We start from the raw sequence: 23,640 nt of genomic DNA, 5'->3' as shown, positions 1-23,640 counted from the left end.
ATGATCCTTCTGAACGACCTCCAGAAAAAAACAGGACATCAGAACAGCAGGACACTTAAGTTGGGTTCCAGGCTAAATTTCGGTTCTTTAAAGGGTTGGTTTACGGTAGCAAACTACTTCTTTTACAAAAAAATACTTCAGCGAGTTACTATTACACAATCGAGCAGGTGAACTCATTCGTTAGTTCCCCTCTTGGGAATGTGACTTCTGGACTATGAATAAAAATTACAGGAAAAAAAAAATTGACGCAAGTGATTCTCTTTACTTCAACACAAACCGAAAGAAAATGGTTAACGTCACGATTCTCGACAGTTTTTGATTTTGTAATGCGGTATAAATATCTCAAGATTCCTTTTTTCTGTGTTGTTCATGTATTTTTCTTTCAGAATCTGACTAAATTCAAGTTTTATCATTAATTGCAATGTGTTCAAGACAAAGTCTTTGGTAAGTACGATCTATGATCAGTCATTTTAGTGTCCTGTACCTCCTGACCGCTTTAAAAACAATTTTATTTTATATTGTATTCGGAAGTTTCTATTGTTTACACCGCTTTAACCTCAGTTTCACGAATACCTTGTAGGTTTTAACGTTTGTTTAAACCATCAGTAAAGAATTTGACATAGATCTTTTAGACCAGTTCTTCGATACCTCCTAATCGCCGATATCCTTCATCAAACTTAAAGTGGAACGTTTGATAGTCTTGATCCCACGGTTAAATCCAACATCGATACATGATGAAATCATTCAAATGTTTAACTTTTACTTTTCTGTTGGCATGGTTTGCCGATAACATTTTCTTGAGAATTGTACACTAAAAAGCAGATTCAAAAACTCCGAATGGCAGTCCAATCGAAAGAAATTGAAGATTTGACTTTTATGAAGCAACATTTCATGGGCGAATTGTAACACGCTTCTCTGAAACAATCTGACGCTATTAAAAACGTCGGTTGATATATTGCCATACTTGAATCAACTTCGATTCGGTAATAGAGCAGCGATTCAAAGTCCAATTGACCCGAAGAAAATCTGTGTCGATATACTAATCTAATGGATGTATAAACTACGATATGAGATTTGTTCACGATTTTCTAACTTTACAGATGTACCCTATAGCAATCCGAATACGGTTCAAGAAAGCTCGATACCAGTATTATGACTTATTCAGTTCGCTCTAACATTTATTAAACATCAAGTGAACAAACTTAAACTTGAAAGTTGATGAAAACACAATAAGATTGACACATTTATTTGCTTTATGTTCATTTATTGCTAGAAATGCAAGAAAGCTGAAGAGTTAAATTTGTTTGACACCCAAATATAATTTTCAAAAACTTACCGCTATGAGCCTAATGAAGTCAAAGAAGCATCCAAGTGATTAAGCTAAGTTTTTAAAGGACTACCTTCTAATTCACACCTTGCTCCGCTGGAATTTGTATCTATCAATATTTACATACCTGAGATTCATAACAAGCCTCCTTGTTTGTACGTTTTTCTTTTCGTTTAATTTCATTTATATCAGAAGATCAAAACACTGAAATATGACAACCTTCTTTCTTTGAACGTAATTTTACCGTGTTTAATGGTTTTAAATATGTAACTGCGCAGCTCTTGAATTCAAATCAGATTGAGTGAGGTTTCTGAATTGAATGACAAGAGAAAAGACCGCAATGTGAGTCTTGGATCTTGATAACGACTGCAGTTTAGTTATGATGCGGGAGCCACTATTACTTCACCCATGTAATTAACGGTAAAAAAGACAAATACCTAGGTTCATCATTACTGGCTGTTACATTCCTTCGATATCAGAGGACTTTGTTAATTAATGTCTGCAAATATGAGGGAAACTTGAAACGCATAGCCTATTTAATTTTGCTTCGATTCAGCTTTTGCGTAGCACAGCAGATGTGTTTCGTCCGATCTGAACAAGCTGAAAATTCTGATTATTTCAATGTGTTTAAAGGAAGTTTTGAAATGAGATTTATTGATCAATTCTGTAAACCACCAGACTCGAATTTTTTTATTGTCATAGCAAGATGTATTTAGCAATGAAATCATGCGTGATTGTTGCACATATAGTAACGCTGGCTTAATTTCATTTTCTAATAGTCTCTGCCTTTGCGCATGCCTAACGAGACTAAATTTAAGTATGATTTTCAATTTCAATAGTAAGTCACGCCAACGCATATATATGCAGGAATGAAAATCTGATTGTGTTTATGAATTCCTGCAGGATGCTTGAAGTTGTATCTAAAAAGGTTCCTGTATATTAAGGAATGATTTCAGACCCACTGTCACGTAATTGTACAATAGAATCAAAAAATTGAATTAGCACTCTCTCTCTGTAACCCTTTACACTCTAACATGCATATTCTCCATACTATTCTTCATACATTTCCTAAGGTGCTGACAAGGAGAATTTGTTTAACAATCAAGAGCTTCTTTAGTTGGTGATCATTTCCTTTATTCTCATAACCTTAATGTGTGATTCAGAGGTGACATTGTGGGGAGAAACTAGATGTTCAGTAGTCACTCTTAGGGGTGAAAGGGTTAAACAACCAGCTGTTGGCCGGTGCATGATATTTCTGTAACTAGCCACACTCACCTCTTTGTTGAAAACGGATCCACAACAAACCAAACTCAAAAATAGTAAATCCGTTTTCAGTGTTTGATCTGATTTATGAAATACAAGCCTGAAGCTCGTTTATTAGTGTCATGCGAGGAAGTTTAAACAAGGACTTGATTGGTTTCGTGACAGGTTCAAGGACATAACCAAACTTTTAGAGGAAAAAAAATTTACAACACTAACCTACGAATAATACTTATGCTCGTAAATACAGAATGTACTACATATTGACCAGTATATATTCAAATGGACTTAAACACCATAGAGACCGTATCAAATACTTTAAACCGTAAGCGAATAAACTTTTCCTGAAGTAATCAACGAGCATAGGCGGCCATAAAACCAACGTATCAACATCGTGTTTCCTCAGTTGCTCGCGGGAAAATTATTTTAATTGTTCAACCTCCCCAGTTATTGTTAATTATCATTATTGCATTTTAATTGTATTGAAATGAAGCAGAACTCTATCTACGTTCTCCATTGCTAGAGCAAAATTGAAAAATCTTGACTCGAGCCAAGTAAAACTTCCCTTCTTTTTCTTTGGGGCTTTTAACTTTGCGCGTTAAAACATCTTTACTGAACATTTGTCAGTTTATCCTGTATATAAGTTCCTCTCATCTCTCCTAAACTAACAGGGACTGAAGCCCACGATAGACAGCATTTTCAAAGACCTCACAACCATGGAAATTGGTTTGGTTGTTGCCAAATTCCTGCGAAACACTAACCGTCCTCTACAAGCGATCCAATTATGCGAGGAATGCTTGATGTTACTGTTCGATAACTCACAGTGGCTTGACGACGACAATTTCAAATTTTTCTACTCTGATATCTTAAAAGAACTGGTCAAGCCATACGGGGACATCTGTGATTTAAAAAATTTCGCACGATGCGCGCAGGAACTTCTTGTCATGTCTCAAGACTCTGGTGACACACAAGAGGAAGGAAGGTGTAGGTTAATGCTGGCATGTTGGTATCTAGTACAACATAAATTTGAAGATGCAAAAGAAGGTTTTCTGAAGGCATTGGATATCATAAAAGTAAATGGTGTCAGGGAATATGAAAGAGGAGCGTATAATGGTCTAGCACTTTTGTCTTCGTTTATTGGTGACATTAAGAGCCAAAAGGAATATCTCGAGAAATCGCTCCTACTCGTGGAAGATACTGGTGACAAAAAGGGTAAAGCAGAATGTTACAGCGCATTAGGACATTACTTTATGAGTGTCAACGACAATCGAACGGCAAATGAATATTTTCAGAAAGCACACGGAATCAGGATGGAAATTGGCGGAAGAAAAGAATTAGCGGCTGATTACAAGGACCAAGCACACTTTCATTCCGCGTTGGGAGACCATGAGAAGGCAGTGGAGTATCTGGAGAAAGAACTTGCGATCATTTTAGAAATTGGCGATAGGGTTAAAATATCCTACGTTTACATGGACCTAGGAATGGAATTCCTTCGTCTTGGTAAATTTATCAAGGCCGAGGAATATTTCGAGAGGGTACTCTTGTTAAGCAGGATCAGTGGATTGGAATTTTTGAAGCACTTCATCCTTACTGAATTTACGTTGGTGAAGCTAACACTCTTAAAGACTCAGGAAGCACATTCGTACCTATTACAAAGCATTGAATTATTTGAAAAGTATCGAAATTCCAATAAACACAATGAACAGTGGTCAATACCTCTTTTGGAGATGTATCAATTGTACAAGATGTTCAGCTTAGCGCTATTCTACACCGGAAGTCCCCGCGAGGCACTTTGCGCGGAAGAACTGGGGCGAGCTAGAGCCTTAGCAGATTTGATTGCAACCAAGTACTCTCCTGGAGTAAACCACATCTCAGCAGATTTGCAATCACTGTCTGGGGTTGAAAAGCTCATCAGTAACGAAAGTAACTGTACCTATCTGTACCTTTCTTATCATGAGAGAAGCGTTCGTGCTGCGATTTTGAAACCGGGTGAAGACACGTACTTCTCAGAGGAAGAAGAAGCTGATATCCCCACTTTGATGGCCGAGCATGTTGTTGATTTGGATGACCTTTTCAACAAAAGCTTCCGCAGCTTTGGAGTATTACCCAGAGAGCTTTGTGAAGATCGATCACTGGATGACACGGATTATCATGATGAGAGCTTAGCCCCTTTCCGAGGAAATGAAACCGCAGACACTGACAGGAATCTTCAAATGTTTTACAAATTGATTATTGCTCCTGTGGCCAATTCACTGACAGGGCCTGAAATCGTCATTGTTCCCGAGCGGTCCATGTTCCGAGTCCCATTTGCAGCCTTGCGTGAAGAGACTGGCAAGAACTTTCTAACAGAGAAGTTCAGGATCCGTATCGCCCCTTCTTTGACAACTCTCAAGCTCATTCAGGACAGTCCAGCGGACTATCACAGCCACACCGGTGCACTGATAGTGGGCGATCCTAAGGTTGGCGAGGTGCTGTACAAAGGAGCTCCCAAGGACATCACTGCACTTCCTTGTGCAAGAAGGGAAGTAGAAATGGTTGGACGACTGATGGGTGTCCACCCTTTGATAGGAGAGCACGCAACTAAGCAGGCGGTACTGGAGGGAATAGACAGTGTGAGTCTAATCCACATTGCCGCTCATGGCAACGCAGAAAGGGGACAAATTGCCTTAGCTCCTAACCGTAGAACCGACGGCACTGGTATTCCACAAGAAGAAGACTACCTTCTGACCATGGAGGATATTTCAAAAGTTCAACTGCGAGCTAAATTGGTGGTACTTAGCTGTTGTCACAGTGGCCGCGGTCAAGTCAACTACGAAGGTGTGGTTGGCATAGCTCGTGCGTTCCTTGGATCCGGTGCTCGCTCAGTGTTAGTTTCACTGTGGGCCGTGGAGGACACAGCAACGGAGCAACTCATGAACCAATTCTATGTTCACCTTGCTGATGGAGAAAGTGCCAGTGAATCTCTACACCAGACCATGAAGTGGATGAGAAATAACAAGTTCACCAAAGTTTCGCAGTGGGCTCCTTTTATGTTGATTGGAGATGACGTGAGAATTGACTTTAGGAGTGAAGGTAGGTTTTAAAATCTGGCGAAAGTATTTCCTTTAACTGTTATTTTAGAACATAGACCTGAGTTACAATGGCTAGCTTACAGACATTGACTTTTAAATCTGTATTATTTTTCAAGTTCTTTTCATGTCATCATCATCATCATCATCATCATCATCATCGTAATCATCATCATCATCATCATCATCATCATCATCATTATCATCATCACCATCAATGTTATTATGAATATTATTTTGATTATTCCAAAATCTTATTATTGCATTCATGTCACATGAGGAAATTTAAAAAATTAGTTTGTTAAATTGACCGAATTAAAAGGGTTACATTTTACATTTCATTCCCTGAAGATAACTAAAGTTGGTTTTAGTATTTTTCAATTAGGAGAATAAATATTGATAGTTAACTGAAAAGGCAAGTCTATACTTTAAACTAACATGTTACCCAGTTTCTGTTTGATATCTTGACAAAAGGTCATGAGATTGTGATCTCTTGTTTTCTGGATACGTGGAACAAGTCTGTTGGTAGAGTCTCTCTATATCACCTAAAATGGTAAGAATAAGGTCTATAAGCTCTAACAGTTCTGATTATAGTAATTATTAACATATGGACATTTTTATTGCAGCAAAGAAGACCCTGCTTGCAAAGGACTAGAATGAAGTCTACAAGAACCAGTTCGAAACAGGCCTGAAGATTTATGGCTCTCATCTCTGCATCTGCCATTTGAGTATGGTATTTCATAGTTACTTACACTGACATTTTGTTGCCCAGTAAAGCAGGGGTAGCTTCTGCATTAACACAACTTTTTATGCCGGTTGAATTTTATTTTTTTCCTTTTGATTTTGCAAATTTAGGAATTCACAATTGTGAAGATTTTATGGATACAAAATAAGACAAACTGGTGGCACAATGCATCAAATGTTTTGTCTTGTCATGCAGCACAGTTTTTCTGAATGCATTGTGTGTCAAGGCAAAACTTTTGCCACAAAGGAAACTTGGAATGATGCTTAAGACAAAATGTTGAATTACAGTCAACTCGCTGATGGTTCAACTCGCTGAGTTGGTCTTCAATCCAGTACAACTTATTAGAAGTTAAACATATAGAAAAGTAAAAGATCTTTAGTAAAAGAAAACATTTTTCTTCCAACAAAGTTTATAAGAACCTCATGGCGAACAAAGAAGGTAAACATCACCAATGACTATAACAGCTTCAGACGCAAACGAGATAACCAATGTTCACCAATGTTTAAGTTTCTGTTTGATGTTCACCAATGTTCACCAGTGTTTTTTTACTAAATATCATCTACTTTTCTGTATGTTTAACTTCTAATAAGTTGTATTGGATTGAGGACCAACTCGCCAACATCTCTACTTGATTTTATACGTCGGCAAGTTGGCGTTGGCGAGTTGACTGGATACCCAAAATGTCAATATGGTGAAAAACTTAAAAAGAATTGGTTGAAATTTTCATGTTGATGCAAATAAATTGTATGCTGAAGCCCCAGAATGCACATTTAATGGAGAAAGAGTTGTGATGAGAATTGAGCTTCACTGTTGAAAACAACAACAACAACAACAACAACAGCAACAAAAGAAGACAAACCAATAAAGCCACCAAGTTTAGGCAGCTATTTTTTAAAATATTGAGTCCCATGAGTGTATGGCTAAGCTAACAACCATGCTCAGAAGACTCTCTATGACAACTAACTTGGCATGTTACTTTTTCATCGTTTTCTGGTTAAAAGAGACCAAAACTCACAGCTATTTTTTGTACATATTCTTAGACCTCGACATGCCAGTTTACCTAATCAAATTTGTTTTAGGATTATTTCAACAAATGGCTCTAGGTTGCTGTTTATTAACAGAAATTTTTGAGGCAGTTGACCAATAAAAGCTCTTACTTGAGAGAAGAATTTTGAGAAGCTTTTCCCTTTGCTAAAGATTGTTCAAGATTTGTTTTCAGTTAATCAGGATATAGTGATAATGTATCAATTCTCTTATGGGAAAGCAGATTTAGAAGGTCTCTACCCATTTGCAGAAATTAGTTGCATGTTTTAAGTATTTTAATGGTGCACGACTGAGCAGTGTACCTTGAAAAAATAGGGTGGGGCTGTTGCATTTCTCCCTCATCCTTTTCACCCTAAGCACCATTTGCTCTCAATTAATCAATATATTATAATAGAAATCTTGTATTACTGTAAATTCTCTCATGGGAAGCAGATTAAGAAGGTCTCTTCCCACTTGTAGAAATTACTTGCATTTTTAATTTAAGTAATTTCAATCTGCATCACCTTAAGGAAAGATTGGAGGGGGGGGGAGGAGGGTGGGGCTGTTGCATTTCTCACTCAATCTTTTCACCTTGCATACCTATTGTTTTCAGTTAATCAATAAACCAGAGTTTAATAGTAATCATGTATTACCAGTAATTCTCTTATGGGAAAGCAGATCAAGAAGGTCTCTACTCATACGGAGAAATTACTTGCAAGTTTGAAGTATTTTATGGGTGTATGCCTAAGTGTTTTACCTTTTCTCACCCAGTTTTTTCACCTTATGCACTTAAAGGCCCATTTCCAACCTTTATGCAAGGTGCTCGTTTGTTTTTTAGTTTAGAACCTCCGCTTTTGTTTAAATAGCACCTCTGATTGGTCAGTCATTTATAACCCTAGACGTTGTCTCAAAATAGCTTCTGCATTTACCCTGATGAGTTTGGTGAGCTTGTCAAAATAATTCTGTGTAAAACAATACCAAACATTTTATTCTGGTATGGAATCAGATGAATGCATTGATATAATACAGACTAAATTCAAAACTACAGGAAACTGCAAAATGATGAATGGTGAATGTATTTATGTAAAACAATTGACTACATGTCCAGGATGGCTCTTGAGAAAGATGTTTTTAAGAGGTTTTCAGTAATCCAGGAGTTTAGTGTGACACAAAATAGGTCATGGTGCACGTTGGATTAAGGGTGAAAATGGGCCTTTAAGGCTTTCTGTTTATAGTGATAATATATTAATTCTCTTATGGGAAAGCAGATTAAGAAGATCTCTACCCAAGTGTTTTATTTTTTAAAGGAGAGGAGGGTGGGGGTTGTGGCTTTTTTGGCTCACCATTTCCTCCTTACGCACTTAAGGTTTTTAGTTAATCATCATATAGTGATAATGTACTAATTCTCTTATGGAAAAACAGATTTAGAAGGTCTCTTCCCATTTGTAGAAATCAGTTGCATGTTTAAAAAGTTAATGTCATTGAGAGGTGTTTTACATGAACAAACATTGGAGGAGAGGGGGAGAGGAGGGTGGGGCTGTTGTCTTTTCCCTCACCCTTTTCATCTTATGCAATTATTGCTTTATTCAGTATTATTTCTTTTTTGGAAAGCAGATTTAGAAGGTCTCTTCTCATTTGTAGAAATTGATTGCATGGTTTAAGCGTGAATGTCATTTAGAAGTGTTTTATGTTAAAAAAGAGTTGGAGGGGGGAGGGGAGGGGATGACATGACTGTTGTCATTTCCCTAACCCTTTTCATCTTATGCAATTATTGCTTTATTCATTATTATTTCTTTTTTGGGAAGCAGATTTAGAAGGTCTCTTCTCATTTGTAGAAATTGATTGCATGGTTTAAGCGTGAATGTCATTTAGAAGTGTTTTATGTTAAAAAAAGTTGGAGGGGGGAGGGGAGGGGATGACATGACTGTTGCCTTTTCCCTCACCCTTTTCATTTTATGCAATTATTGCTTCCATTTAACCAAGATACGGTGATTCAGTATTATTTCTCTTTTGGAAAGCAGATTTAGAAGGTCTCTTCTCGTTTGTAGAAATAACTTGCATGTTTTAATTTACTGTAAGGTTTGTGAAATGCTTTGCATTAAACATTACTTTTTATAAGAATTTTAAAGCCTTGAGGTTTTGTTTATCTTTCATTTGACCAGCCAAGGTTAAAAAATGGACCCACAGTAATGTAAATTCATCATGCAATGAATGTTTAAAAAACAATCATAATAGTTATGCTTTTATTTCTTTCAAGACTGGTCCTCTTTTTAGACAACGCCACTGCTGTATCTGTGCACATGCTCAAGTACACTGGCACTGACACTGACACTGGCAAGAACGAGGACAAATACACCTTTGTCATCTTGTTAAATGTCCTGACCAAGTTTTTCACTTGCACCTCACTTTTAACCTCCTAAACCCTTACATCAGCATTAATATTCTCCATACTGTTCTCTATACATCCTCTAAGAGACTGACTAGAAGTATTTGTTTAACAATCAAGAGTTTCTTCAAATGGTGATCATTTCCTTAATTCTTCTAACTCAGACATCCGAATCAACAATGTTATTGTGAGGAGAAACTGGATGCTAGTCACTCTTATGAATTAAAGGATTATAATTATGGCTGGTTGAGAGATCTTGACCATCTCCCCAAATATGATACTTAATACCATGGATACGAGTTATGAGAATGCAAATTGTATTGAACAAGTATGGCTTAACATTTACAGGAATTGAAAACTTTTATTTAAAGATACAAAATTACTTAAGTGTACTGTTTTATTAAATGGACTTGATATTATCATTTACTAACAGAAACGAACGGTTGCCAAGTCTGGTAAGAAACTGGGCCTGAGCAGTAAGAACTGGCCCAAGTGTGTTAGATTAGAGCATATTTCAATGGATTGTTGTGAAACCATAATCAATTAATTGCCAATGGAGAGAAAGGAAAATTCTAAAAGTGGCTGATGAAAATTCAAAATAAGGAAGCAAACCGCATTGAGGTCCAGAAAATCTGGAGCAATCTTAAATCCTTGATTACTTTTGATGCTCAACCGAAAATTGCTCTAATCATAATACTTCCAACAGTTTAATTCTCAACAGGAGCTTTCCCCAATAAAATCCTATTTTGCTTCTTAAACAGTTCTCAGCATGTCCATGCTTTTGTAAAGTACTATTTATTAGGGATGATGCTACCTTGTAACAAAGTCAAGTAAAATGTACTGAGATTGTTTAATTGAAACAGTTGAGATGAAAGTTTCAGATGAGCAATATATAAAAAAAGAAAATGCTATGTCTCACCACACGAGAGTAGATACCCCTTTCCAATCCCTGGCTTTAGAAGTTGTATTCAGCAGTGAAATAAACTTTGTAAATTTTCATTGCTTACATAAACACAACAAAAACTGGTTTCAAACTTAATTTATGTAGCGCCATGCCTTAATACTTGTCACTTGCAAAGCTTTACTATTACTGTAGTTTGATTGAAACCAAAAGAACAAAGAAAAAAAAAACATGTAACAAGGATGCATGGAAATTCCAATACCATTTGTAGGGTTTCCATTTAAGAAGAAGCCCAACTATTATGTTTACTATAAACAGCAAACATCTGCACACTTAATTTCCACTGGATTCATGATGGAAAGTTCTTATTCCTGGGAAATTTCAAGCACTGATGCTTTACCTAACTAATGAAAATGCCGCAATATAATCATATAATAGTTGACCCAAAAAAGAGGAGAGAAAAAGAGAAAACAAAAAAAAAAAAAAACTCAACTTGCATAGGAAATACAATATCAATATGTTTTGTAACAATTAGATTGTGGAAATAGGAAACTAAAATGTGTTATCTTGATAGAGAAATTTTCAATGGAGTGTCAAGAGTAATCTATGATTGCTTTGTTTTTGTTCTACTTCACTCTCATTGGTCCAGAAAACTCACGCCATTCTCTCAACCAATCAGATGCAAAACTAAAACCAATCAACTCATAGTTACTCATTTTTTTCCGGTACTTTAGGCAGTTTGTTTGTTCTTCCTTTGAGTTCTCATTGGCTCTTAACCCTTTAACTCCTTTGAGTGACCAAGACAGAATTTCTCCTTACAATATCAATACGATTTCAACCAGATAAGTGACGAGAATAAAGAATAATATCAATTTGGGAATAATTGGTTCATCCAATACTAAATTCTCTGTGCTAACATTATGAAAATCGTATGGTTGTCAGTAAGGAGAGGTACAAATTTGATCTGGGAGTTAAAGGGTCATAGGTATTTTCATATTGGTCAATGTGATTATTTTGGTTTTGGTTTAGTAACACTCTGTTAAAAACTGCTCTATAGCACCAAATTCTCTCAACTCATTTACAGAAAACATAACATAGTGGAGAGAATTACAAATCACCCATTGAAGCTCATACTAATTCCCTACTTACTGAGGCTCATCTTATTATGTGCCATGTGACCAGAGTCCAGCACAACTCTACAGTAATTGTACACTAAAGAATCACTGTTCCCCTTTGGCGTCTGATTTAAATGATGCAGCTCTGGGATGATAAAAGGCTAATAACATCAATGTCTTTCTTAATATTGCTAAGTAAACTATCTTCATGTATAAATAAAATGATTTCTTGAACTGTATTAAGCAGGATGTCATAAATGAGAACTACCATCTTCAATTCTGAGTCGTTTCCAAATGCACACAACATTAGTGTCTGCAACAGCCACAATGTAATCCAAATTACTACTTGCACTGACTTGGTTAAACACTTTTGTTGTCTCATTTGGACAGGCCAGAACCTAACAAAAAAATAAACCAAACAAGGAAAGGTCAAAATTCACCATTTTTCTACATCAGCAACACACTTGTCTGGGCCTTTTGTGCCTCTTTCTTGTTCTTACCACAATCTGACTCTACCTGTGATCTATTACTGAATAGACATACGGCATTAAATCTATTTGATTCATACAATAGAGAAATGAACTGCTGTTAACCCTTAAACTCCCAAGATCTCATTAGTAATTCTCATTATTGTTTGCCATAAGGTTTTTGTAATGTTAGTATAGAGAATTTGGTATTGGATCAACTTATTATCCCCTAACTGATATTTTTCTCTATTCTCATAACTTGTCTGCTTGATATCATATTGATATTGTAAGGAGAAATTCTGTCTTGGTCACTCATGGGAGTTAAAGGGTTAATGGTGATGTCATCTATGTGTCCTCTAATAGATCACAACTAGGAACCAATCAAAATGTGCAATTTTTTGCTCGCATTTTTGGGTGTTCACCTCTGAGCTGCACTTTATACTTATTATGTAAAAGTAAAAAAAAAAACCCTCAGCAGAGTGGATTCCAATTTATTGTTTCCCTATATAACAGGTAACTGTTATAGATAAGGGTATCTTGAAATACTACATAGAAATCATGCAATACTCCTTACCTGTGTTTGTTTTACATCTTCACTCTTTGTTGCCAACACATTTGATGCAACATCGTACAACCAAACAGATCCTACATCATCTCCGGCCAACATCACTGAGCATGCTGGAACAGATATTGTTTAAAAAAATGGTTATGCAAAAACTGAATTTTATTCCAGTCTGTTGAAATTATGTTTGTTATATATCCCTAACTTTTCACTAGATGCAGGTCACAACCAGAGATCAATCAAAAGAAAGTGTGCCTTATTATACCACAACTTGCGATTCTTAACCTTTTACACACTAATATCTGTATGCATATTGTCCATACTGTTTTCTACATGTTTCCTAAGGTGCTGACAAGGAGAATTTGTTTAACAATCAAGTTCTTCATTGGTTGGTGATTATTTCCCTTATTCTTGTGACCTAAATGTGTGATTCAGGGATGATATTGTTAGGAGAACTTAGATACTGGTCACTCTCAGGGGTTAACTAAGCCTTTCACTTTCAAGCTGACAGTAATGATTCTCCTTGCTGTCCATCATGCAATTTTTATCTCCTCAGTTTTAAGAATTTGTCGTAAAACCAAAAGATATCCCCTAGTTGATGATCCTATTTAATTATCATGCCCTTTCTGCTCAATAATGGATTAAATTTGTGGGGAAAAATTGCTTGTTGGTCACTCCTGGCAGTGGAAGGATTGATGCAAGATTGACAAACCTGGTACGAAGCTGAATTTCAAGAAAGGTACTTCAGTGAGTCTCCATGGCAGCTTGTGAGCCACTCTGAAGTCATTCTGCAAAACAATCCGACAAAACAAATCATTGACTTCGCTCAGATCAACAAGACTTAACAATAAATATTTTGTCCACTTGAAGAGGGTCTTTGGAATAACCATTTGTAAACCTCAGTCTCCTAAAAATATTTAGCCTTTTCATTTATCACCAATAATTTCAAAATTACTTCACATTCATACAAAATTCATGATGATCATGTTTCACATAAAAATGAAAAACCACAGGAAATTCCACAAAATTTGCAAATTTTAACTTTTTTTAGACTTGACCAGTCTTATCTTAATGTATAATCTTAAATGTTCAAGAACCATTACTGGTCTGTTTTATGACTTTTTTCAATCCAAATGAAGTCCATGTCCTGTCAAAACCTTGGTAAAAACTTAACCACAGCCACCTGAGCATAATACTAATACTAAAAAAAATGCTAAAAATTCATCATGCAAAACTAACTGAATCACGAGTATCTTTTAATTCAGCTCTTCATCTATGGGTCATGTTCAAATAAGAAAAAAATTGTTCAGATGGACATGAAAAGATCTTATCATCTTATTAAAAGAAAAATCAAATCACGATTCACAAGAAAAGAAATTGCCCAATCGCGGTTTACCTTACAAGTATAGGGGACCCTCCTTCAAAGAAGTGAATCTGTAATTGAGTCTAATTTACAGAACACATGGGGTGTATGTTGTGGCAATGTAATAGTTTACTGCTTAATGTAGGATGAATAGTTGACAAAAATCAGCTTATTATATATGACTGTATTACACCTCATATACTACATGAACAGATGGAAAAGGCTAGGATGAAGAAGCCTGTCATAGACCTTTTAGAAAACTTGCAAAAGACAGAGAAGAATAAATAATAATTCAAACTCAACATGCCTTCATCATTTCTGACTCTGAGTGCCAAATATGAATGCAACCTTCTTCAACTCGCTTAGTAGCTGAAGAAAAACAAGAAAGACATCAGGAGACTAGCACTACTTCTACAAAAATTCTAAATCCTATCTAATCATTTAATTTCATGTATATCTTCCATATTGGCTTCTATGACTAATGAGAATGTTGTTTTACAATAAATAGAGCTCACAATTTAACCCCACACACCTTTCAGTAATATAAGTATGAACTCCACAACAAATAAATTATTCCATCTACTGGACCATCCTACCCTTCCACTCAAAGAAAAATTGAGTCAAACTTACCAATCATATTGTTTGACAAGCACACAATACTGTCTAAAGGAATTGTCTTTTTACCAGGAAAATCTAACTTTCCAAAATATGTCCTACAAAAACAGAGGTAGACATTTTGAGAGGCTTGCACTTCTGCTATTTTCAAGACCAACACAGTCACTATTATGCTCTTGCAAAATAAAAAATAAATAAAAGAAATATAAAAGTTTTAAACATTGGGATATCTAGGGTTTAAGCCAGTGGCTGCCAAATAGGCAGAGAAGAATGAATGCATGAGTGTTATGAATTTCTTTGGCAGCTGTGCTTTGTTTTATGAACAGAGCACAGAAATTATCAAACATCCTTCTGATATCATCATTTGGATCCATTGAAATAGATAAGCCTCAGAGACTTGTAAGCCTTTAAATCATCAGAAGAATAAGACAGGCTGCTTTTTAAAACAGCAAAAAATATCAATGACAACAACAACAAGGCATATTCCCTTTAATTTAGAAAGAAGAACTTGGCTGAAAATCTACAAAAAATCACCACATAAAAAAAGAAAATGCATTTTAGGAAAAACAAAAGTCTTACTTTGTTTTATCCTTTTTATCTCCTTTATCAGTTTCACTATCAAATAGATTCCAGACATAACAGCCATCGTCACATCCTCCAACAACTACTTTGCCATGCGGAGGAATTGAAAATAATCGCACTATTGAACGAGATTTCAATGTCAGCAGGAGTCTATGCAAAAAATAAAAATACATATATTATTAAACTAGAATTACCCTTAGTGAGGTAACCCTTTAACCCCTAAGAGTGCCTAACATCCTATTTCTCCTAACATTATCACCCCTGAATGAAACATTAATGTCATGAGAATAAAGGACATGATCAACAACTAAAGATGTTGATTGTTAAACAAGTTCTCCTTGTCAGCACCTAAGAAAATGTATAAAGAACAGTATGGAGAATATCCATACTGATGTTAGGGTGTAAAGGGTTAAAGGTGTCATGAATTTCTGTAAATTGGAATTAACCCTTCTACTACAAGGAACTGAGATCAAATTCTTCTAACTGTCAGCCATAACTCTCAAAATGTTAGTTCTAGGAATCTGATGTTGAATAAAATACAATCTCTCCCTGATAATAATGTTACACTTCCCAGATTTCAAGACACCTCCCAGGTTGTAAAATCACCTCCTGGATTCCAAAACACTTCCAAGATTTTAAAACACTTCCCAGATTAAATAGCTGGTCAATAACTACAATTGCTGTGTGCTCACTAATCACTGAACATTACTAAGAAGTTTTTGTTTGGGATACTATTATTACTGCTTAGAATTGTAGTTTATAGCATGGGATTACCAGTCTGTGTTTGTGCAGAAACATTCAATTCAGTTGAAGAGTGTGTAGTTGCTTATAGGAGTAGAGCACATTGAAATGCGTCAGTTTTGATGTTCATGGAATTCACTAGACCCTAAGGGCCTATTTACACGGTACGACTTTGTCGCATGCGACAAGCTTACGACAGGCTTACGACACGAATTGTTTCGTGTAAATCAAACCTACAACTCGCTTACGACTCTTAAGTCATGTCGTAGGCCTGTCGTAAGCTTGTCGCATGCGACAAAGTCGTGCTGTGTAAATAGGCCTTAAGACATCTAAAATATTTAATAAACCACAAGCTTGAATTAAAAAGAGGAAGAAATCAATCTGGGAAGTGTTTTGTTCCTATGGGTCACCATAGTAACCTATTACTAAACCGACACAAAGCACCATGGAATTCATTTGTTCATTAGTTATACATTGATAAAAAGAAGGCACTTACTGTGATTTTCCCTGGTACTCAGCTGCTTTAGGCAGACCTATTTCCCACACCATAATAGTGTTGTCGTCAGCAGCACTTAGCAACCACGTGGGATGATGAGGGTGAAAAACAAGACACTCTAGAACTCCTTTGTGTCCCTGAATTTCTTCAAAGCATACTAGCTGATTAGGTTCTATTATTTTAATGTCATTTTGTAAACCTCCTGCAGCAATAAGGTTGCCTTTTCGTTTCTTTTCTGAATCATAGTCTAAATAAACTGTAGTCCATGCTACGCAGTAAAATGTTTCTCCAGGTTGTTTGTATTTTTTCATGACGCGTCCAGTGCTGCAGTCCACAAAGCAAACAGAATCTCCTCCACATGTGGCACAAGTTGTGGTTGTGTGACCTAACAGCACAAGGAAAGAACTTGTTGAACGATTAACCCATAAAGAAGAAGTCATTCTGACCCTTAAACTCCCAGAACTGATTCAAATGTAACTTCTTCCCACAATATCCATCCACTATCCAGCAACCAGGTAATGAGAATACTCAAATGTATCAGGTGAAAGTTGTTATCTTGATCTAACACCAAATTCTTGCTACTAATTTACAAGGATGTGTAGCAGCTAGAAGGGAGAATTAACAATCAGATCTAGAAAAAAACATGCACTCCTTACCTTCTCTCTCAGGATCTGGTTCAAATTCACAACCCCATACTTGAGTCTTTCTGTCTGTGGGATCATTGTTTAGTGAATGTGTTTGAAGTAAATGAGACACAGCAAACTGACAATAAGCAGGACTGCTGTTCTCAGCCTGTAGAATAAGGAAATAAACCAGTCACTGTAATAACTTTAATTAAGGGTTTGATAAGATTTCATGATAGTGACTCACTTAATTAACACAGAGAGCTCCTCAGCTGGTTAACATTATAATTCTCATTATTAAGATGAGCCTTCTCGCTTTGAAGCTAACTTCCCCTAACTTTATAAGGAGCTAACATTTGTCAGTGGTGACAGATTCAAATCAAAATAATAGTAAAATTAATAACCTTGATTTCTCTCCCTTGTGTTCTTCGTTTCTTTTTAGTCACTTTCCCTTCTGCTGTTTTTGATTTCTTTGGTTTGTCTCGTGCATCATTTGCAACTTCAGCTTGACCGTTAACTAAAATATGAGACAAGGTAAAATCTTTAATTCCTCATCTCCCAGATCTGATTTGCAGTTCTTTCTTCTTGCTACTTTCCATACATTTAATCTAAAAGATTTTGTTTCTTGATGACAACACCCTCTATATGATATGGAAGGGGACATTGGGGGTTCTGAACACCAAAATACCACAAAAAATTTGGCAAATTCTGCAATATTGCTAAGAAAATCACTAAATACCACAATACTTCATTACCCCTCATTACCAATGTCATGCCAAAACCATCACTCTGTACATTACATTTGGAGCAAATGACAGATATAACTAACAAGCTAGAATTTGTTAATGGAAATTCAATCAGATATTTTTTTTAATTTCAGTCTGTTTTTGAAAGAATTGGAGAGTGGAAATGGCTTGGAAAACACTGGAGGACTTGAAGGATAACTTAAGATACCAAACAGCATCTTGCAGGTTTGGAGAATATGGCAATTCCAGATTAAAGTTACCAAAATACTCTAAGAACAGTCCAAAACAAGTCCCACAATTTCCCAAAAACCCATTCTCTCCTTTGCTAAGTTTGTTTCTTCATATCACTTTATTTTTGCACAAAGCAATGATATTGAAGGGATTTCTTTACAAAGCACGACTTTGGTATGAAAAGTGTTGACCCTTTACACCATAACATCAGTTTGTATATCTTCTCCATACTTTTCTCCATATTATTCCTAAGGTGCTGACAAGGAGAATTTATCTAAAGATCAAGAACTTCTTTAGTTGCTGATCATTTTCTTTATTCTTGTGAGCTTAATGTCTGGTTCAGGGGTGATATTCTAAGGAGAAATTAGATGCTGATCACTCTTAGAGGTTGAAGGATTAAATTTACTAGTAAAGGTAACTAGTCGGACAAAACACCAAAAATTAAGATTTTTTTTTTTTCAAAGGTACTGTCACCCATTTTTATTGGCCTCGCTTTTGTGTTACTCAACCAGGGCCAACCAGGTATTCCACCATATTTGCATCCAGTGTTTAAGAGCTTTTGATTAACAAATATCAGAAGGGAATTTGGCAGTGATTTCAGCACTCTACCTCTTTGAGTGTTTTGCAAGGAATAGGAACCTGTACAATATAACACAATACATTCATGTATGTGTATTTATCATACCTTGACTGGTTTTCTGTTTTTTATTAGGTGGTTCTTCACTGATCTTTTCCTCACCCTTAATTTTCTTGAAATAGATCTTTCCTAAAACTGTGAGCTGTTTAAATAACTTTTTTTTAGTAAACATCCTTAAAATTGTACATCTACATCATCATTCTTTGACAAAAGAATCATCAATCCAGGTTAATTAGCAATAACTACCTTGTATTCCCTGTAGTTCTTCAGCATTGCAGGGCCACAAGTAACTTCAGACTGAAAGTGATTCACAAGTGAACAAATTAGAAACTTAACCTTTTAACTCTCAAGATCTGGTTGTTGATTCTCCCCTGTAGCTGCAACACATTTCCTTGTAAATTAGTTATGAGAACTTGGTGCTAGATCAAGATAACAGCTTTTACCTGATAAGTTTGAATATTCTCATCACCTGTTTGCTGAAGAATGTATGGATATTGTAGGGAGAAGTTTTATGTTAATCACTTCTGGGAGTTAAAGGGTTAATTCATACATGGTGGACAAAGGACATATGAACAAGGGTTAAAATACCAACGCACATGTGACTGTGCAGAGGCATGAAAGAATAATTATACATATTAATGTTTTAAACACGTTTTTCGGTAGGTCACCTTTTTCCACATTTTCTTTCTTTAAATAAGGTTAAAAATAAATTATGAGGATGGAAAAAAAAAATAAAAATGGAAAGAAAGACATACAAAGATGGAACGACAAAATAACACAGAATGGACTTGAATATGTCTTTAGAATGGTGTACAGCAGTGTGTATCATGTGTCCACTCTCCCAGATACAGATCAAATCTACCACTCTCCTGTGCAGTTCTGGATAATGGTAAACTAGATAATTTTTTTTCTACCAAAGAAAAGGATTCAAGCAAATTTCATCTACAGTGCCATTTTTGATTATGTCTGTCTAAGCACGTTCAATTTGTGAAAAGAGACTAAGATGAAGTAGTCACAAGACAGTGGATTAACCCTGACTGGCCTCTAATTTCTCCTTACATAATCCCTACTGAATCAAACATTGAAGTCATAAGAATAAATGAAATGATCATCAACTAAAACAAAACAATTGTTTGACACATTCTCGTTGTCAGTACCAAATGAAGTGTATGAAGAACAGAACAAGAATTACAATATATGTACACTGATGCCAAAGTGTAAAGGGTTAATGCAAAATCCACTACAGTAATAAAAATTAATATTTACCTTGAGCTTTTCAATAAACTCATTTTCAAGTTCAGTTCTTTTATCTTCATCTAACTGATTGTACTTTGTGTTGAATTTCTCACTCCAAATGTCAGCTATCTACAAAGACAATTAAAACAAAAGAAAAAGCAAAAAAAAAAATGAGCTGTACATTGCAGGTAAAAAAGGATTAGGATAGGATTCAAATTATTTGACTGACAAGACCAAAAATGTTCAATCCACATTCCAAAGAAAATGTGTAGAAGGAACACTACAGATAATTTGAAATTTATCCTGCTGGGGACAGCACCATCAAGAAGGACAGCACCATCAGGATCTTGGCATTTTTTTATATATAGTATAGAATAATGTGTTCTGTTTAATTTCAAAACCTAACTAATTCCTCTGTGGTCATTGCTCCCATGAATTAGTCATGAAATGGTATTTTTTGCCAACCTTTTGTGTCATAGTAGAATCCAATCTATTTACCGCATCCCTCATCAGACTGATATCCTGTAAACAAAAACAAAAGAAAATGATTTAAAATACACACACTTGTAGATATATAATAAAAAATTTGCACTTTCAGATAGCAAAAAACTATTAAATCCCTTGATTACAAAAGAAAAAAAAAAAAAAAAAAAAAAGGCTCATAACATAGCATAAATTATTGCACCTGCTACATGAATATCTCAGAGCATTGAAAAATAAAATTAACCATCATGGTGAGAAAATAGCTTGTCCAGACTTCCACAGCATGAAGTTACTAGGACAATAATTGTTTTTCATACTAGACTGAATGCTAAACAAACATAGGTAACCTTACAACAATTTTGCCGAGGGCACAGTTTGCTAGTACCCATCCATACCCCTGGAGAAGTAGAAGTACTGAGAATTCAAGTGTCTCACCAAAGAATACAACACTGTCACACAATCTGGCTTGAACCTGGACCTTTATCTCCACAGTCAAAATTCCCACACCCAATAAAAATGTAAAGTTTGCACTCTAGCCAAGTGGTCCAGCCAGCCGAAGTTTATCCTGGTTTCTTAGGCATGAAGTGACTGGGATTATTCCTACTGGAAAGTATGTGAGTCCATCACAAGTTCACCCCCAGCATTTCATCAGACTTCACATTAATCACTGACATAACTTCCTCTTTCAAAGACAGTTGGTGTGACAAGCATTAAGATATACACTTATTCAGAATTCAAATACTAACTTTCCCATCCAGAGTTTTTAACAAAGGGCAGAGAGACACCAGTTTGTATTTGTCTGAGACCTGAAGGGAAAGAGATCAACACAATTGAAAAAATTTTTTTTTAATCAATTTGCTCTCAAACTTAGAGCATTTCAACCAAATTAAGTTTTGCTTTTCTTCATCGCAGATTACTTTATCTAGGTCAAAGACAGAGCAAAACCAAAAAGGTTGGAGAAATAACACCCTTTACCTCCCATGAGTATGATTTTCAATTCTCCCCTATAACTGGCACACAATTACTTGTAAATAAGTTATGAGAATTTGGTGTTAGTTCAAGATAAAAACTTCTCCCTGATAAGCATGAGTATTTTCATTGGCTGGATAATGCATGGATATTTTAGGGAGAAGTTACAAGTTAATCACTTCTGGGATTTAAAGGGTTAAGACAGAGGAAAAATCCAAACCATACATATTTTGCTATACATTACACAATTTCAGTGAAATCTGTAGTTCACAGTACACAGCGATATTAACACTTTACAAAATTTTGGGGAGACCATAAACCAGGATACAATCTATCAGGATAATCTTACTATTTCTCAATTATACATGAATGGAAGACTTGTGGCAATGTTGAAAATAAAAACCATTCTTCATAGTTAACATGCAACATGAAATTTGTTACCTCAAGGGTTGGATTGCTAGTGACATCCAAACTAATCAGGTTAGGAAATGCTGTCAGTCCATCCACATTACTAAGTTGGTTGCTGGCCGCACTTAAAACTTTGAGTTTTGGAAAAGCTTTTTCACTGTTAACATCTGATAGTTTGTTTTTTGACAGATTGAGCTCTGCAAGATTTGGTAACTGTTGAAGCAGCTCATTTGGGATGCAAGTCAAACCAAGACCAGATAAACTAAAATTGGAAATTGAACAAAGTTAATGAATTAACAAGTAATACTTCTGTTGACAACACAATGTTTCTACAGACCAATTTCTAGTCTAGGAACAGTAAGGTGTCCTCTTCCTGGTAATGGTACTGAAAAGGGAATGTTCTTTGAAAAATTGACTAATATTTCAATTAACTGTGTGGAAGTCATCATAGGAGAATTAAAAGCACATGTGATCAGATTATCCTCTCCTAAATAAACAACTGCAACTCCATGGATTCAGAATCTCATGTCAATTTGGTGTTTTATACACAAACTACTGTATCACAACAATAACACAAACACCACAATTAAACCTTATGACAATGCTTTTACCCCAGGGTTCCCACCCTTTTTCAGAGACAAATTTCAAGAACTTTTGCAAGACTGAGATTGAATTTTCCAGGGCTCCGAATCTCATCTTAAACCATTCATAATCTATACTTCAAAATCAATTCTCCTTACAGTCTACAAACTTTTCTTAGAACTTAAATTCAGAAAACTTTATCGCTTGAGTTAAGGTAATGTATGAAAGCCATACAACTCTCTGAATAATGACAAACAGAGGATCAAAATGAAATTGCCATAAGCAGAATATGCACAAATTAAACTGACAACTAACTCAAAAGACTTTCCCGCGCATGGAGTTGATCACATGTTCTCGAACAACATTCACAATGGAAATCAGATGTGCGGCAACGTGGTTGACGCAAATTACTCAATAGTTGTCAAGTCCAGTTGCAATATCAATAATGCATGCAGGACTGAAGTATTATAAAAAAGAGCTACCGTTTTCCTTGAAACGACCACAATCTAAATATAAACATAACGAGCATGCTGCGTCATTCATGTGTTAATGTGTCACATGTTGACGCAGGCGGAGCTAGTCACTTCTATCACGATCATGAGCCCCTAAAAAACAAATTAAAAAAACATACATGCACGAAAAAAGCACTAATTAACAGCAACAAATCACATCTCAGTAAGTCTAAAAGCAGTCCAAATTATTTTGTCCCACTCTGAAATGAAGGCGAAGTTTCACACTTAAACTAGAGAAGAACTTTAATATATCACCATTAGATCGATCTTTAAACAGCTTCCTGTAGATCTTCTAAAGATTACTTACTCGAGCTGTCGGATTTCAGACAAGTTCTCCCGTCCAGAACGCTTTTTGATGTCTTCTATCGTGAGTTGTGGAGTACTTGACATCTTCCTAGCTTAAAAAACTCAGCAATACCACCAGAGTCTATTTGTTTGGCAAGTTTCATCCATCACAAGCGTCCGAAGTAAACAGTAAAACACGTGTGTAGAGAAGACAGCTGTCATGCGCAATATTCCAACTTGTCTAATATAACAAAACTTTTAATTGGATACTAAGAAA

The 23,640-nt window shown here is 35.7% G+C and overlaps 2 protein-coding genes across 3 annotated transcripts; one reads left to right on the top strand and one right to left on the bottom strand.

The window, feature by feature from the left end:
- The first annotated feature begins 4,432 nt into the window (after window positions 1-4,432).
- LOC131776038 (tetratricopeptide repeat protein 28) lies at window positions 4,433-9,529 on the top strand. 2 transcript variants are annotated; one of them, XR_010716713.1, is made up of 3 exons: window positions 4,433-5,659; window positions 6,282-8,854; window positions 9,105-9,529. XR_010716713.1 is itself a non-coding variant. In XM_059092180.2 (2 exons), the coding sequence occupies exons 1-2, from the start codon at window positions 4,627-4,629 to the stop codon at window positions 6,308-6,310; spliced, it is 1,062 nt and encodes a 353-aa protein (XP_058948163.2). In that variant the 5' UTR covers window positions 4,433-4,626; the 3' UTR covers window positions 6,311-9,529. The 2 variants fall into 2 exon arrangements, 1 of the variants encoding a protein (XP_058948163.2); XM_059092180.2 differs by having other exon boundaries at window positions 6,282-9,529.
- A 1,106-nt stretch (window positions 9,530-10,635) lies between these two features.
- Window positions 10,636-23,565, bottom strand: LOC131776061 (leucine-rich repeat and WD repeat-containing protein 1). The gene is made up of 16 exons (XM_059092201.2): window positions 23,386-23,565; window positions 22,018-22,246; window positions 21,354-21,413; window positions 20,590-20,646; window positions 20,155-20,253; window positions 19,135-19,185; window positions 18,937-19,030; window positions 17,679-17,791; window positions 17,308-17,443; window positions 16,652-17,036; window positions 15,412-15,564; window positions 14,848-14,930; window positions 14,525-14,586; window positions 13,567-13,642; window positions 12,867-12,970; window positions 10,636-12,223 (listed from the first exon to the last, which is right to left on the bottom strand). Exons 1-16 carry the CDS (start codon window positions 23,466-23,468, stop codon window positions 12,077-12,079), a joined length of 1,932 nt encoding a protein of 643 aa, XP_058948184.2. The 5' UTR covers window positions 23,469-23,565; the 3' UTR covers window positions 10,636-12,076.
- Between the last annotated feature and the right edge of the window lie 75 nt (window positions 23,566-23,640).

The sequence above is a fragment of the Pocillopora verrucosa genome, chromosome 2, assembly GCF_036669915.1.
Source record: "Pocillopora verrucosa isolate sample1 chromosome 2, ASM3666991v2, whole genome shotgun sequence".
NCBI lineage: Eukaryota > Metazoa > Cnidaria > Anthozoa > Scleractinia > Pocilloporidae > Pocillopora > Pocillopora verrucosa.
The sequence above is the reverse complement of the archived record's forward strand: the minus strand, read 5'-3'. Positions and strand labels throughout refer to the sequence as shown.